This window comes from Panthera uncia (assembly GCF_023721935.1).
Source record: "Panthera uncia isolate 11264 chromosome C1 unlocalized genomic scaffold, Puncia_PCG_1.0 HiC_scaffold_4, whole genome shotgun sequence".
Classification (NCBI taxonomy): domain Eukaryota; kingdom Metazoa; phylum Chordata; class Mammalia; order Carnivora; family Felidae; genus Panthera; species Panthera uncia.
Window position 1 is genome coordinate 95,839,832 of NW_026057585.1, and position 15,451 is coordinate 95,855,282.

The following is a 15,451-nucleotide window of genomic DNA, read 5'->3' on the forward strand; positions in this document are numbered from 1 at the left end:
CTCTGCACCACCAGCACGGAGACCAATGAGGGGCTCAAACTCACAAACCGCGAGATCGTGACCCGACCCGAAATCAAGAGTTGGACACTCAGCGCACGGAGCCACCCAGATACCCCGTGCATCCTGAATCTCCAGGCCGTTCCCACCTCAGGGCCTTTGTGGTCGCTGTTCCCCTGACTTGCCGGAATGGTTCTGCCGCCAGGTCCCCAGACTCCCTCTTGTCATGTCACCTCAGGTTGAGCTCAGAGGACCCCTCCTTAGAGAAGACTTCCCCGGCCACCTGGCCAGAATTGCCCCTCCCTTCCAGACACTGTGACACAGGCTCCAGATTGGGGTTTCTTGTAGCACACAGTGGGGTTAATCCTGGAATGACCTTGTTCACTGATCAGTTGTGCACACTCATCGGTCTCCATCCACTGGACCCAGGACCCAGGACAGCAAGTCTGAGCGCTAGACAGACAGACCTAGGCCTTCCTAGGTCCCTCTGCAGCTAGACGTGGGCCTGGTCACCATAGGTGTTTTCGGAAGGAAGGGAGGGCGGGAAGAAGGAGGGAGGGAGGCCACTCAAAAAAAAGATCTTGAGCACCAATGCAGTACAGCCTGGAATGCACTAGAACCACGAGCAGGACGTCCCTTGCAGAGGGACCCAGAGCACATTGCAAATACCCAGAGTTCCAGACATCTAATAAACAGCCCAGTCCTATGACCATGATGTGAGGGGTTCCCATTGCAACTTGGCCCCAAGGGAGGCCAGGTCCCAGGAGAGCCTGAAAGCCCCGGTTAACCTTACCAGAGCAAACACAGGCTTGCCGGAACCAACCACCACTTATAATGCCCTTTTGAGGGTGACCTGTTTGTAGGCTGAAGGAGCTGAATTCTGCTAGCCTAGGAAGGGCTCGCTCTTGGCAAGTGGCAGCCGGGCTGCACCCAGGACAGAAGCTTCCATGCAGCCAAGCACAATCCATGTATCAGGTGGCGTCTAATGCAACCCCATGACCCTACCGGATAGAGACTGATACCTTCACCTCGAAGACCAGGAAATAGCTTTAGGGAGACAGAGGCACATAACCAAGAGTGCCCATCTGGTAAGTGGCAGAGCTAGGACTCTCTCGAACCCAGGTTCTGACTCGAACCCAGGTCTGACCCCAGGACCCATCCCCACCTGCACACTGCTGCTGTTCTGTGCCCACGCCCCAGAGAGCGGTGGGCAGACCTCCCTGCCTGCACCTCGCTCTCAAACACTGGTGACCTGTGCTCCTCTGGCCCCTGGGCACGGCCCCAGGATGTGCACCCAGCATGGGGTGTTGGCCCAGGGCGAGGGGCCTGGGGGAGGGTCACGGAGTGGACCTCGAAACTTTTAATATCCTCACTTTGGCCTCCAATCAAGCCTTATTCCCCCGCTTGCACTGTCTCAGTCTCCACCCCACCCACCCTCCACTTCCTGCGCTGTCAGCACCGATTTTCATGTCTGTTTAGCCCAACAGGCCAGTTCCTGGTGACCGGTCTTCAGGATCTCCCCCCACCCAGGGGAGGGGTGAGATGAGACAGAAGCCTCTTGTTCCATCTCGGGGACCGGGCCTGGCCTTACAGATTCTCAGAACCTAGAACAGCTTACAACCTACCAGACAGCTTGGGAAATGATAAATTTCCTTTGAATGCAATAGCTTCCGTAGGACACATCACTTACCGTCACTCCCCGAATACAAACTCTTCAGGAAGAGGGATGTACGTGTGCACGGGAGGGATCCTTACAGCCTACGAAGTGCTAGCCTGAGTAGGAGGGGCCTTGCCCGTCTGTCCACCTGGACATCAGAACAGACAGAGGTTGAGAAGTGGCCCCTGATCACGGGTCAAGACAGGGAAATTCACCATGGCTCTCAGACCAGCCACATGGCAGGCAGACGCTGGTTAAACGGCTGGGTTGATTTGCAGGTCTGGGCATGAGCTGGAGTCCTGGGGATGGGGTGGGTGAGGTCTGACCACAGCCCTCCGTCTCTTTCCTCCACCCCACAGGGGAACCACAGTCAGAGGGGGGCTCCAGGCTGGCTGCCTGTCGTGGGGGCAGTTCCCTCCCAGCTCAGGCCCAAAGTCCAAGTCTCACATTTACCCCTTCGTCTTCCCCTTGCCCGCCCCCTCCACCCCCCGCCTCCGGAGACTACGTGTTTATGCTACTACTTTGTGACTCCCCTTTTCCCAAGCTGGGAGGCTGCTCAGCCCAGCCCAGAGGGAAGAAGGTCATGGGGAGGCCAGGGATCTCTTTCTGCAAATACCCAAACGGAGCCTTATGACAAGAGAGGCTTTATTTTGCATATCCTCGGAGGACAGGTCTGGGACCAGGGAGTAGGCGGTACGCAGAGGAAGGGCTGCCTCAGCAGATAGTGGGCTCCCTGTCACCAGAGGCTGGTTGCCCAGGTGGATGGGTGAAGAGGGACCTCCCTGTCCTGTGGGGAGAGAGACTGCCCAGACCCTTCCTGCTCAGAGCTTCTCAAATACTCTTAGTTCAAAGATAGTTTCCTGAGCCTTACGATTAGTTTTTTTAAGGGACCTTACTAATTTTCTGAGGATCAAAAGTTTTGGAGGATCGAAAGTTTTGTGAGGGGCCTTTCGGCAAGGGAATGCTCCATTTCATTAGACGTGGGTCAGTATCTTCAAGTCGAGACTGCCGGAACCCTGCTGGGTGGCCTGCTGGGCGGGGTGGGGCGTCCTCGGGGCCCCTCAGAGCCAAAGCTCAGGGCACAGTGCCGGTGCTGTCTCTAAAATTTCATGTAAACTTCTCCAGCTTCTGGTGTGTCTGTCAGCGTCCTAGCCTCTCCAACTTTCCCAAAAACATCTGAGCAGTTTCAGAAACTACCCTTTTGATTCCTGACCCAGCCTCGACTTCCTCCCGACAGTGAGCAGGCTGGTGGGTAAACAGCAGATTCCCGGGCCTGGCCTCCTGCGGGGGGTAATTCCAGGAGCCTCTAGGTGGCTGAGACTCCACGCCCTGGGCTGCGGCCGACCTGTCCTCTGCCCACAGGCCCCTCTCCAAGGCCCCTCGTGTGTTTACAGGAGTCTGAAAGCCCCGGGGAGAGCAGGCCAGCGGACACAAGTTAGAGCAGCTTCTCTTCTTGTGAATTGCAAAGATCCTGAAATCTGGACTGAACTACTTGCTTTTCCAAGAATCCAGAAGAAGGCATTTGAATGCCTGGGTGAAACCACGTTACTTTTTGACATCCATATCCCCACCGTGGGTGCTGAGCAGGGGAGCCTGAGGGCAGGGTGGGGGGCCGCCGGGATCCGTGAGCATGGCAGATCTGGGGAAGGAGCATCTTCATTTCCCAGGACACAGAAGCAAGGATCCAGGAAGGGCCCACGGCTCCCCTTCAGCAGGCCATTCTCCAGGAGGGCAGCCGGGTGGGCGGGGTCTCCGGCTGGAGCAGGACCCCGCAACTGGAGCATCTACAGACATCTGGGTCCCAAGATGCTTCCCGCTGGGAGAACTGGTGGGGACATTTTGAGACAGTTGACCCCAGGCCCTCAGCCCACCGTGGGGGCCGCAGCATAGGGAGGGGCTGGAGGCACCAGGAGGGTCTCGCTCAGCCCTAGCAGGGCAGGAGGCCAGGCTGGGCACACACCTTGGCACAGAGCACAGCGTGGCAGCCGTTGCCAAGATGGGGGATGATGCCTCGTCCCTTGGCTTCCCCACTGACTCAGGCGTTGGCTCGGTGCCCATGGGGGCCACACCACAGTAACTGGGGGCTGCCGGCATGGCAGCAAGGTCAGGGGGGCACTGCTCCCGAGGCCCCGGGCGAGAGAAGCAGGCCGAGGGGTCTGTGCCTCACAACCTCTGCCGCCAGTGAGCTCCGGCCCTGGCGGCGTGCGTCTGATGCTCCGGGCTCCGAGGGCGTCTTCCTGGCAGTGGTGGGAGAGGGGGCGCCCAGTCCCTGCTGTCTGCCTGCTGCTCCAACACTGCCGTGCGGATCCAGCCCCTGGGTTGTCTCCACGGCACGAGCCGGGCTCCCCCGGGGTCTGGGCTGGGGGGGCAGCTGGGCGGGGCACAACTGGAAACCACCAGAAGCCCCCTGCCCAGGCTGGTCTTCCACCGGATGCCGGAACCTCAGTTCGGGCCACACAGGCCTCTGCTGCCAGCCTGGTGCCACTAGTGCCACCCTGGCCTCTCCGGAGCCACCCAGCTGCCCTCTCAGCCCCAACCCAGACCAGGCCTCATTTCTCAGAGACAGTCATGGGCAAGGGGGCCTCCTTTCCTTCCTCTTCTACTGAGAACATGACGTCCCCGCAGCTGCCCAGAGGCGGCTCTGTCTCCTGCTCCGGGAAGTGGGGGTACGCGTGGTCCCCTTCCAGATCCTCCTCCAATTCAGGCCCCGTCGGCCCCGCCAGGCCCCGGCCCTCAGGCAGCTCGGTCCTCACGGTCCCCACAATCACTGTGTCAGCCTTCATGATGTAGATTTTCTCTGTAAGCAAAAGGATGGGTTGAAGTGAGGGAACGGGAGCCCTGGCTGGACGGAGTGAGGAGGCAGAGGTGGGTGCAAGCCCCAGCCTCGTCACTCCTACTGTGTGGCCTCAGGCAGATGACACAATCTCTCCGATCCACGGTAAGCCCCACCAACCTCACAGGTGTCCTGAGGCTCAAAGGAAATAAAACAGCTAGAAACCATGCGCTGAGAAGTTAAGGACTGGCCCGGCCCGCCTGCTCCTTGTGGGAGAGGCTCACGGTCTCCTCCAGTTTCCGTGGGGATCTGGTACGGAAGGAGAGAGTAAAGCCGGGAGAGAAAGCGAGCCCTGGGGAGAGAAGCTGGTAAGTGGCAGCCCCGGGAAGCTCCAGAGGAGGTTAGCCGGTGGCAGACACTGTCCAGACACCCTCCACGCGTTACTCCCGAGTCCTCACATCCCGGCTGCCAGGGGGAGAGTCTAGGATTGTCCCCGTGGACAGATAAAAAACCTAAAGCCCCGAAAGGTTAAAAGACCTGCCCAAAGTCACCAGGTAGTCAGAAGTCTCAGAAGAAACCCCCACCTGACTGGCCACCCTTTCCGCTCCTATCCACGTGCCTAAATCAGAAACCACGGGTGACGGACTTGTCCCGGTTTGCCTGGGGGCACTCCTGGGACATGGCCGTGACAGTCCCGAGCCCCATGAACCTCTTAAGGTCCAGGTAAACCCAGGCAGCCCTGGGGCGCCTGGGTGGCTCGGTCGGTTGGGCGTCCGACTTCAGCTCAGGTCATGATCTCGCTGTCCGTGAGTTCGGGCCCCCCGTCGGGCTCTGTGCTGACAGCTCAGAGCCCGTTCACGCTCTCTCTGTCTCTGAAAGATGAAAAACCTTAAAAATAAAATTAAAAAAAAAGAAACCTCAGCCCTGTTGATAATTAGCCGCAGCCTGGGAGTCTTTCTCGGGGCCGTACCTCGGGTCTTCAGGTGTTCGCTACGTGTTTCCCATCGCCCACCCGAGGCCTTCACAGCTGTGCCTGAGTAGCACATAGTAGGGCTGCTGGTGTATGTTGCTTGGATGAATCAGCAGCACAGCCCATCAGAGGCATGATTCCCTAAGGGCCGTACCACCATCTATGGCTGGGGCTTTGGAGGCTCAGGGGAGCTAAGTAGGCCGAGAAGCGAAGAGCCTTTACCCGGCCCAGCTACATGGCCTTGCACTCAGGGCCTCCCAGCAGCCCGGCCCCGTGACTATCTCTGGAGTCTGAATGAGGAAGCTCAAGAAGGAACTTGAAAGCTGGGGTGGAGCAGGGCACTGGGATGGAGCAGCCCACCCAGGGCTCTAGAATCCAGGCAAGTTATCTTGGTGGGAAGTGAAGGGGCTCTCCCTGCCTGGTGCCCTGGGGGCGAGGGATAAAGCTCAAGCTGCAGTTTGGTCCCCCGGGGGTGCTGGACAGGGCAGCAGGGGCCCCTCTGGGATGGTATGAGGACAAAAGGCTCCTGAGAGGACCTCCAAGGCCTTCGCTCCCAACCACCACGCTCACCAGCAAGGCTAACAGGCCAGCTGGAGCAGACTGCCCACTCCCATCCCGGGAGCTCGGTACCTCCCTCCACCTGCCCCCGCAGCTCCGGGCACTGCCCTCGGCAGGGACTCAAACGTTCAAATTAGGACTTCTTAGGAAATTTAAAGGAGAGGTCTTTGGTGGTATTTCCCCAAATAACCCTCTTTTAAAAAATGGGGAAAGGGGCGCCTGGATGGCGCAGTCGGTTAAGCGTCCGACTTCAGCCAGGTCACGATCTCGCGGTCCGTGAGTTCGAGCCCCGCGTCAGGCTCTGGGCTGATGGCTCGGAGCCTGGAGCCTGTTTCCGATTCTGTGTCTCCCTCTCTCTCTGCCCCTCCCCCGTTCATGCTCTGTCTCTCTCTGTCCCAAAAATAAATAAATAAATAAAAAATAAATAAATAAATAAATAAATAAATAAAAAATGGGGAAAAAACAAAAAACCTTGCTGAAAGCTACAATTCCAAAAGTTTTGTTTTCATATGAAAGACTCAGCCCCAAAGAATTCAACCCACCAGCAACTGCGACAGAAATGTGGAGAACAAAGCCTCTTTGGTATTACCCAGCAACGGTTAACCCTCCAGAGGACAGAGATGGAGCTCACAGCCAGGTGGAGGGGTGAGGGGAGGGGGGAAGGGAGGCTACAAATAGTCACACTGCTGGGTGCTGAGGATACTAGGTCAGGAGGCCTGGGGTCTGGGGGAGCACAGCAGAGGGGCATCTGGTCTAGACAGGAGAGTGCAGAGGGCCAGGAAGACTTCCTGGAGGAGGAGGCAAAAGGGCAGGGGCCTCAGGAGCTCAGGAATTGATGAGATTTAAAGAGGGAGCTGCCCATCCAGGGTGAGGAAGCAGCTTCCACAGAGAAGCTCAGGAGGGAGGGAGGGCTCTGTGAACTCGGGAAACTGCCAGTGGGTAGGAGAAAAAGGCCTGTGGGGTCAGGAGGCAGGTGAGTCTGGTGGGGAGGAGGCAGTTGGTGACCAGTCTGAAGGCCGGAATAAGAGTCCTGGAATCCATCCTGAGAGCAACAGGGACCCCTGCCCCAGCCCCAGGGGTTTAAGCAGGGGTGCACAACGGACGGGCATATATTTTGGCACAAACACTCTGGGTGTAGCAGGGTGGAGAGCAGAAGGAGAGGAGACAGGGAGGCCCTTGGGAAGCCAAAGCAGAAGGTCCGCCCGAGTGGGAGGGCGGCTGCAGTTCGGGAAGTGCTGGCCTCCAGGCCGCCGTGGGCAAGCCAAAGGCTTCGGAGCCCCGCAGGTGGGGGGCCGTGTCCCAGCTGGGCCACTCAGTGGCTGTGTGACAGGGAAGATCTCTTCACGCACCTACCCCCCCCCCACCAGCTGCAGTGTCCCCAGTTATAAAAAGAGGAGGAAGACACTGTCCTCAGAGGCCATGGGACAATGAGAGATGACTTTCACCTAGACAAGTGGCAGGTCTTATTGTCACCGGCACCTTTCAAGGTGTCCTCCTGTCCCTTCACGGGGCTCTTTGCTGGGGGATGGGGCGGCGTCCACATCTTACCTCAACAACAGGCACCAGTCAGGGGAGCCCCTTCCCCTACCTTCACCCCCACCCACCAGGACAACCTTCCACGCATGATTCCACGTCTCGCAATGGCCCCATGAGGCAAAATTAGCACTATTCCTGTTTTACAGAAATTTGAATTGGGGTAACGAGGGGGAACAGCCTTCGTGATATACCTAAGCATGCTTTAACTCCCTCACAACAAGCATCTCCTGCTTACAAGGGCCTCTTCCTCGCTGGGCCTTCGCACCCTAGGGTCTCTGGTTCCGGTCGGGGGCACTGGACCCTGAGCCAGTGCCCATCTCCCTGCTGCCCCCTCGGCCCTGACCACACCCCAAATCGGCAGACTCACCGATCCTGTTGTTGGTATGCTCTGAGGTCACCCGGGGCTCGGGAAGGTCCCTGGGGGACGGGGGGCTCCCGGCCGGGCTGGCATCCAGCAGCCGCATGCTCTCCAGGCAGACTTCCCCGTTGGGGCAGGTCTCCATGGCCGGGGGGCCCATTAATCCCAGCTCCTCTGTGCCCGGCTCGGCCACCGATATGCAACTCCTCAACTGCTGTGGACACAGAAGATGGGGAGTTGATGCGGGGTGCCCCAACCTCCCCTCGGGCTCTGAGCTGGGAAGCCCCTGTTTCTTCATGTCTGTAGACCCCAGTGGGTCTCCCTCTCTGCCTTAAAGCTGCCACACACCACCCAAGGCTTCTCAGCTGTTTTTTTTTTTAATGTTTATTTATTTTTGACAGAGAGAGAGAGAGAGAGAGAGAGACAGAACATGAGCGGGGGAGGGGCAGAGACGGAGACACAGAAGCAGAAGCAGGCTCCAGGCTCCGAGCTGTCAGCACAGAGCCCGACGTGGGGCTCGAACTCACGAACCGTGAGATCATGACCTGAGCCGAAGTCGGACGCCCAACCGACTGAGCCACCCAGGTGCCCCAAGGCTTCTCAGGTTTGAGAGCCTGATGTCCCTGTGGAGAATTTTAGAAGTCGTGTTGCTTTTAACTTGTACTAAATGACAGTAGCCAGCATCCCACACTGCACTCACCAGTGCATCACTCAGTGCGATGCACTGAGAATAGCCCCCTCCCCATTTTACAGATCAGGAAACGGAGACACAGAGGAGTCAGGGAACTTGCTCAGGTTAGTTAGTAAGTGTCTGGGCCAGTACTTGAACCCTGGCACCTCGCTCCAGAATCCATGCTCATAAAGCACCTGTTGGTAAGTGTGCACTCCAGACCCACCCCAACTCCCCAGCCCTGACCTCCTGGGACAGCGGTCGTTCGTGATTACATCAATGCGTTCTGTACATTTTCAGGAAAATGGTTTAGTTTTTTACGTTTATAAGTAAGCATAAAGGAGAAGTGGTCTCATGAAATGTTCTGGGTTTTTCTCAGTTTATTTTTGAGAGAGAGGGAGACAGAGAGAGAGAGAGAAAGAGACAGCATGTGAGCACATGGGGGAGGAACAGAGAGAGAGAGAGAGAGAGAGAGAGAGAGAGAGAGAGAATCCCAAGCAGGCTCTGTGCTCATAGCACAGGTTCTGTGCTCATAGCCTGACTTGGGGCTCGATCTCATGAAATGTGTGATCACGACCTGAGCCAAAACCAGGAGTCAGATGCTTAACCCACTGAGCCAACCAGGCGCCCCTCATGAAATGTTCTAACACATACTAGTTAGGGAATGAGTCTGAGTAATTCACAAAGTATATCTACATAACCCCAAATATTCTTTTATATTAATTTGAAGTCCAAAAGATGGCATTTTAAACAAGTTACTATAAAAGCACTGACTCCCGTGGCCAAAAGATGTTTGGTTATCTTAGAAATCATTAAATGCCTTGTTCATGAAATTTCCTGGTATTGTAATAGCCACTTATCTGACCCAAGCATATTTGAATGTGACCTCCCATAATTTGAAACTGAACTCACATTGTGGTTCTATTATATTTAAAGACTAAAGGATGGAAACCTTTCTCCAAGGGTGAAAGTTTGAGTCAAAAGAAAGTCATGGGTGGGTGACGGGGGGGACGCCTGAGTGGCTCAGTCGGTTAAGCATCTGACTCTTGATTTTGGCTCAGGTTATGATCTCACAGTTTCACAAGTTTGAGCCCCACGTGGGCTCTGCAATGACAGTGGGGAGCCTGCTTGAGATTCTCTCCATCCGTCTCTCTCTGCCCTCCCCCACCTGCATGCATGCACACTCTCTCAAAATAAATAATTTTTTAAAAAAGGGTATGGAAGACTTGATCAAAGAAAACAAAAATAGGTGGACCATACACACATGAGACTCATCCATATGTCCTGCCCTGTCCCTCAGCTCCTGATGGCAACACCCCTGCTCTTCCCCGCAAAGGTTGCTCCTGGAGGCCGGGTGCATAGCAGGGCACCAGGCCAAACCCAGTGAGGACCAGGTGTCGAAGCCCCATCTGGGGTAATCGTAGGATCAACGGTAAAGTTTGCAAAGCCTGGCCTAGCGCCTGCCCACAGCAAGTTGCTTGTAAAAGGCAGGTGAAGAGGTCCTTAGAGCCCAGGGTACCAGCTTTGGAGGCATACAAACCAGGGTTCAGATCAAACCAGGGTTCGCTGATCTATTTTCCAGCTGTGGAGTATCCTTTCCCATCTGTGCCTCTGTTTCCTCTTTTGTAAAATGGACCACAGTACCAACCTGAGTGTTGTACGGCCTACCCAAGGTAACTTTAAGAGTCACAAGCGATGGGGCGCCTGGGTGGCGCAGTCGGTTGGGCGTCCGACTTCAGCCAGGTCACGATCTCGCGGTCTGTGAGTTCGAGCCCCGCGTCAGGCTCTGGGCTGATGGCTCGGAGCCTGGAGCCTGTTTCCGATTCTGTGTCTCCCTCTCTCTCTGCCCCTCCCCCGTTCATGTTCTGTCTCTCTCTGTCCCAAAAATAAATAAAAAACGTTGAAAAAAAAAATTTAAAAAAAAAAAAAAAAAAAAAAGAGTCACAAGCGAGGTGCCTGGCTCCTGGGGAGTGCCCACGTGTGATGGCTACATTTTCAGAGTCATGCTCTGGATTTGCCATCCCAGCTGTGAGGATGAGAGCCACAGAGGAGTGAAGGAGAAAAGGGGAGGTCAGCATGGCCTTCCTCTGACCACACCTGGCACCCAAATCGGCCCAAACCAAATCCACGGCCCTTCTGGAAGAGTCCCCAGCAGGGTGAGCGGGGAGCCAGAGGCAGCTGAGCGGGTGGGGCTCCCCATCCACTGCCAGAGCCTGGCTTCGCCCCGCTGTGCTCAGAACATCCCACGGGGGGCAGACCCAGCCTGAACCTGCGGGGGCGGGGGGCGCACCCCATCACTGTGGGAGGGGAATGACCCACAGCTCTCAGAACCGGCAGGTCTGTTAGCGAAGGAGTCAGAGTTAGGGGCACAAAGCCAGGGAGGCGGGGCAAAGAAGGGCTACTTACGGTCAGGTTCCTCCTGGGCCTGGAATCTGCAAAAAGAAGCAGAGCAGTGACTTCACCAAGGAGGCTCTGGGAGCTACCCGGTCCTGTCCCAGCCCACACGTGGATGGCGGCTGACACTTATCAGGCCCTCGGGCTGGAGAGCAGTGGATGGCTTCAGAGTCTGCGCCCAACCCTGGGCACAGAAACTCATTTCCCAGCGCTCACTTCTGTGGCGGCAATGGGAGAACCGGGAACCACCTCTCCCCCAGCCACTAAGCCAATCACAGTACTGACGCCCTCTCCCAGCCCACGGGCTCAGAAGTTGGTTTGTGGCTGCGGACACTATCTTGTAGCCCCCAGGGTCTAGAGAGCCCAGAACTCCTCAGAGCCCCATGCAAACGTCTCACGGAAGACCTCAGGACTGGTTATACAGAGCAGATGACCGATCCTGAGGACCTCTGCTGAACCTGCTCCGGGCACACCGAAGCCAGGCGACCCTGGAGACCTTCTGTGGGAGCTCGGTTTCTACGACTCGTGCCTGGAAGAGCCCATATGACCACCTTCAAGGAAGACAGCTGCTCATCGTCAGCCTGCCACCTACCATCCCCCTCTGGTGGGCTCAGGAGGCACAGACCCAGGGATTCTCAGGGCACAACTTCTTATCCCAAACCCCCACCCCCAGGTTTTCTCTCCTATCAAATACAGGGCCAGGTCATGGCCAAGCACATGTTGGTATTTAGCCACGGCCCACTGGCCATTTGAGACAGCTGGGGATGGTGCCCAGGCATCTGGTCTACCCGAGGGCAAATCAACTCCCGGCACAGACCGTCCTCTAGGGACACACAGCCCTTTAGGACTCCTGAGGAGGCCCTCTCGGAGACTTGGAATAGACTGCTGTGGGTGTGCACACCTGACCAGAGAGATCTGCTCTGAAAATGCCAATGAGCTAAGTCACCTCCAGAACACTCTCTGATTTCAGCAGCTCTGGGAACCATGAGCCCTGAATCCTAGCTGAAACACTTCACTGGAGGCCCACCAGCTGTGATAATACAAACAAGACAGGTGGTGTGAACATGCTGTGTAGACATTAGGTCAGTTTGGGGAACACTCTTACATGTACCTTTTAAGCGACCATCAGCAAAGTGTCTAAAGAGGAAAGGAACCGGACACTAAAAAGTGTCCAAAGAGGAAAGGAACCAGAATGATGGTCAAAAGGAGAACGTGTATAAAATGACACAATTCTGGATTCTTGACTTAACAAATGCACCGAGTTTCCTTCCTCTGGTAACTGGTGTCAGAGTGGTCACTGACACTGGTGACACTGTCACTGACAACTGGTAGCAGAGTGGTCACCTTGGGAGGCCGTGGCTCATTCCCACTAGGTAGCCACTGTCCATAGTCCAAGCCACCAAATGCTCTCTGGCCCGAGGCAGCTTCCTTTAAATGATGTCAGTGAGGCCTCATCTTTGTCCTTTTTTTTTTTTGATTAGAAAAAAAATTTTTTTTAACGTTTTATTTATTTTTGAGACAGAGAGAGACGGAGCATGAATGGGGGAGGGTCACAGAGAGAGGGAGACACAGGATCTGAAACAGGCTCCAGGCTCTGAGCTGTCAGCACAGAGCCCGACGCGGGGCTCGAACCCACGGACCGTGAGATCATGACCTGAGCCGAAGTCGGACGCTTAACGGACCGAGCCACCCAGGCGCCCCTCATCTTTGTCCTTTAAGAGTGAGTTTGAGTTTTGCAAACAGCCAACTTTGATTTGGGTGGCCACAGGGAGAAAGTACAACAAAGTAACAAGATAAAATAAAATAAATAAAAGTGATAAAATTCAGTCTTGGAGAGGATGTGGGTAAAAAGGAACACAGCTTCTCATGCCCCGTGAACCGGTTCCATGTTTCTCAAGAGCCAACTGGCAAGGAAAACCTCACACCCTTTGACCCAGTAATCCCTCTTTGGGTACACGCCCTCAGGAAATAACCCAAGAGAACACAGCAGGGTTGTGCACAGAGGTGGTATTTATAATAAACAAAAAACTGAAAATGAGCCAGATGCCAAACAATGAGGCTGCTTAGCAGTCTTGAAACAGAGGCCTTCCTGGCAGGAAGGCCAACACAACATTACTTCACCTTCCCAGGCTCAGTCCTCATGTCTGGAAAATGGGACACATCATGCCAACTTTGGAGGGTTTTTGTGAAGATAAATGAGATCTCAAACGTGAAGGTGCCCAATGATCAATCACCGGAGAGCATGAACCTTGATGTGATATGATGAGAATGACCCTGTACTCATGTGGTCTTCCTCCCCTCGCCCCTTAAGTCCATTCTAATAAGGAGGGAAATGTCAGACAAATTCCAACAGAGGGGCATCCTGCAACATAACTGGCCAGTACTCCTCAAAACCAGCAAGGTCATGGGGGTGGACGGGCGCCTGAGTGGCTCAGGAGGTTAAGCATCCGACTCTTGATTTCAGCTCAGGTCATGATTCCAGGGTCATGGGATCAAGCCCTGTGTTGGGCTCTGTGACGAGCATGGAGCCTGCTGAAGATTCTCTCTCCTGCTGCCCCCTCTCCCCTGCTCATGCTCTTACTCTCCCTCTAAAATTAAAAAAACAAGACAAAACTGCCAAGGTCATCAAAAACAGGAAAGTCAGAAACTGTCCCAGCCCAGAGGAGCCCAAGCAGAGACAACAACTATTTGTAACATGGTTTCCTGGGTGGGAGCCTGGAAGAGTGGAAAGAAAAAAAAAAAAAAAAAAAAAAAAAAAAAAAAAAAAAGTTTGGGTAAAACTAAGTAAACCTAAATAGAGTACGGACTTTATAAAGTCAATAGCAATGTATCAATATTGATTAGTTTATTGTGACAAATATGCCATATTCACATAAGACATTAATAATGGAGGACACTGGGTGTGATAAGGGAACTCTCTGTACTATCTTTTCAAGTATCTTATGCTCTAAAAAATGAAGTGTGTTTAAAATTTTTAAAACTTTAAACGTGAAAAAGGGACTGTGCCCAGGAGGCTGCCTGGCATATAGTGGGTCCCGGGACATTAACGAGGCTCGGCACTCCATCCCACCAAAGAGAAAATCAGCATTTGATACTGACTCTTGGAAACAAGCATAAAATAACACAAAGGTGAAAAGGCAGAATCCAGAGGTACTAATGTCTGCCTACAGCTTCGTTACAACCCACGTGTGTGCTTTGATTCAAGACCCAGAACCAGTCATGCCAAGTACAGAGGTCAGATTTCGTAAGTGCGTTTCCCCTAAAAACGTTGCTTCAGTCCACTGTCTTCATTGATTTGTTTTCCTGCTTTGGGGAATAACTGTGATCTTCTTATAAACGCATCTGGCATCCTAGGACCTGAGTCCAGGGACACACTAAGCATCGGGGCCACCCCTGGGACAAGTGCATGGTATCCCCGGGGCCACTCTGAGGGCCACCATAGCCGAGCACAGGGGTTCTGATGCGCACACTATCGGTCCCTTCCATCTTGGTCACTCTCCCCTTTCAGTCCCAGCCCCAATGTGGCCTGGGGTCCTGGCTGCTGCGGGCAGCAGACCGGACCCAGGGAAGGAGTCTGGCACAGAGGTTCAGCCAGGCTTTGGCAATGGGCACCCCGAGATTAAGACCTAGGCTCCTTGGAGACATACCCGATTCCAGGGCGAGGGCAGGAAAGTACCAGGCAAGTTGGGATCATCTTAAAGAAGTGCTCAAAACAGGAAAGGATGGGACAAAAGGACACAGGAGCCAGCTTCAAGGGCCCCCGCTGGCCTAATCTGAGGCAACTTGAACATCAAATTAAATAACGATGGCAACAGAATAAAATAGCAATCCAAGAGTCCAGGCAGCTATAAACACAAAGGAAAAAGAAGACAGTTTGTTGAGGAAGCGGTTATTCGCGGGGCCTCAAAGTACCCCCCCGAAAGTGCTTAGCACTTGCCAAGGAGAAAAGAGCCACTTGGTGCTGCAGCCTGGCAGGACGGATGCCACCAGGGGAACTGGGTGTCACTCCTGGGATCTTCCCGCCACCAGAGACGCATGACCGGACTCCAATCTCCAGTAGTGAGGACGCATCAGGCAAACCCAAGGTGAGGGACATCCACAAACCCAGGGCTGGGATCCCCAAAAGTGGCAAAGTCGTGAACATGGAGGAAAAGGCGGCAATGCACCCAGACTGAAGGAAGCTCAAGAGACATGACAACCAGATGCAACACGAAATTCTGGATTCTTCTGCTATAAAGGATGTTGTTGGGATAAATGAAGAAAGTTGAAAGGGGTCTGAGAATTAGTTGGTGGTAAATGCATCGGTGTGAATTCTCTGATTTTGATGGTTTCACTACGTTGTCTAAAAATCTGCCCATGTTTGTATGAACACAGGCTAAAGTATTTGGAGACGATAAGGCATTAAGTGGGCAACTTATCTCAAAAGGTTCAGAAAAAATTAAGTTCTTTGTACTGCATTTGTGACTTTTCTGTAAGTGTGAAATTGTTTCAAAACAACACAAAATGTTTTTCAACTTCGACCTGCCTGAAGTAGCAGA

General features: G+C 54.4%; 1 protein-coding gene across 1 annotated transcript in view; it reads right to left on the minus strand.

Annotated features, from left to right (window-relative positions):
* Window positions 1–2,262: 2,262 nt before the first annotated feature.
* TNFRSF8 (TNF receptor superfamily member 8) overlaps window positions 2,263–15,451 on the minus strand; it is a 62,941-nt gene continuing 49,752 nt past the window's right edge. The window contains exons 15-17 of the mRNA XM_049618923.1: window positions 10,926–10,951; window positions 7,859–8,063; window positions 2,263–4,451 (exon numbers count right to left, since the gene is read on the minus strand). Of these exons, the coding sequence (XP_049474880.1) occupies window positions 4,204–4,451; window positions 7,859–8,063; window positions 10,926–10,951 (479 nt within the window). The 3' untranslated portion in view covers window positions 2,263–4,203. The remainder of the gene's footprint in view (window positions 4,452–7,858; window positions 8,064–10,925; window positions 10,952–15,451) is intronic.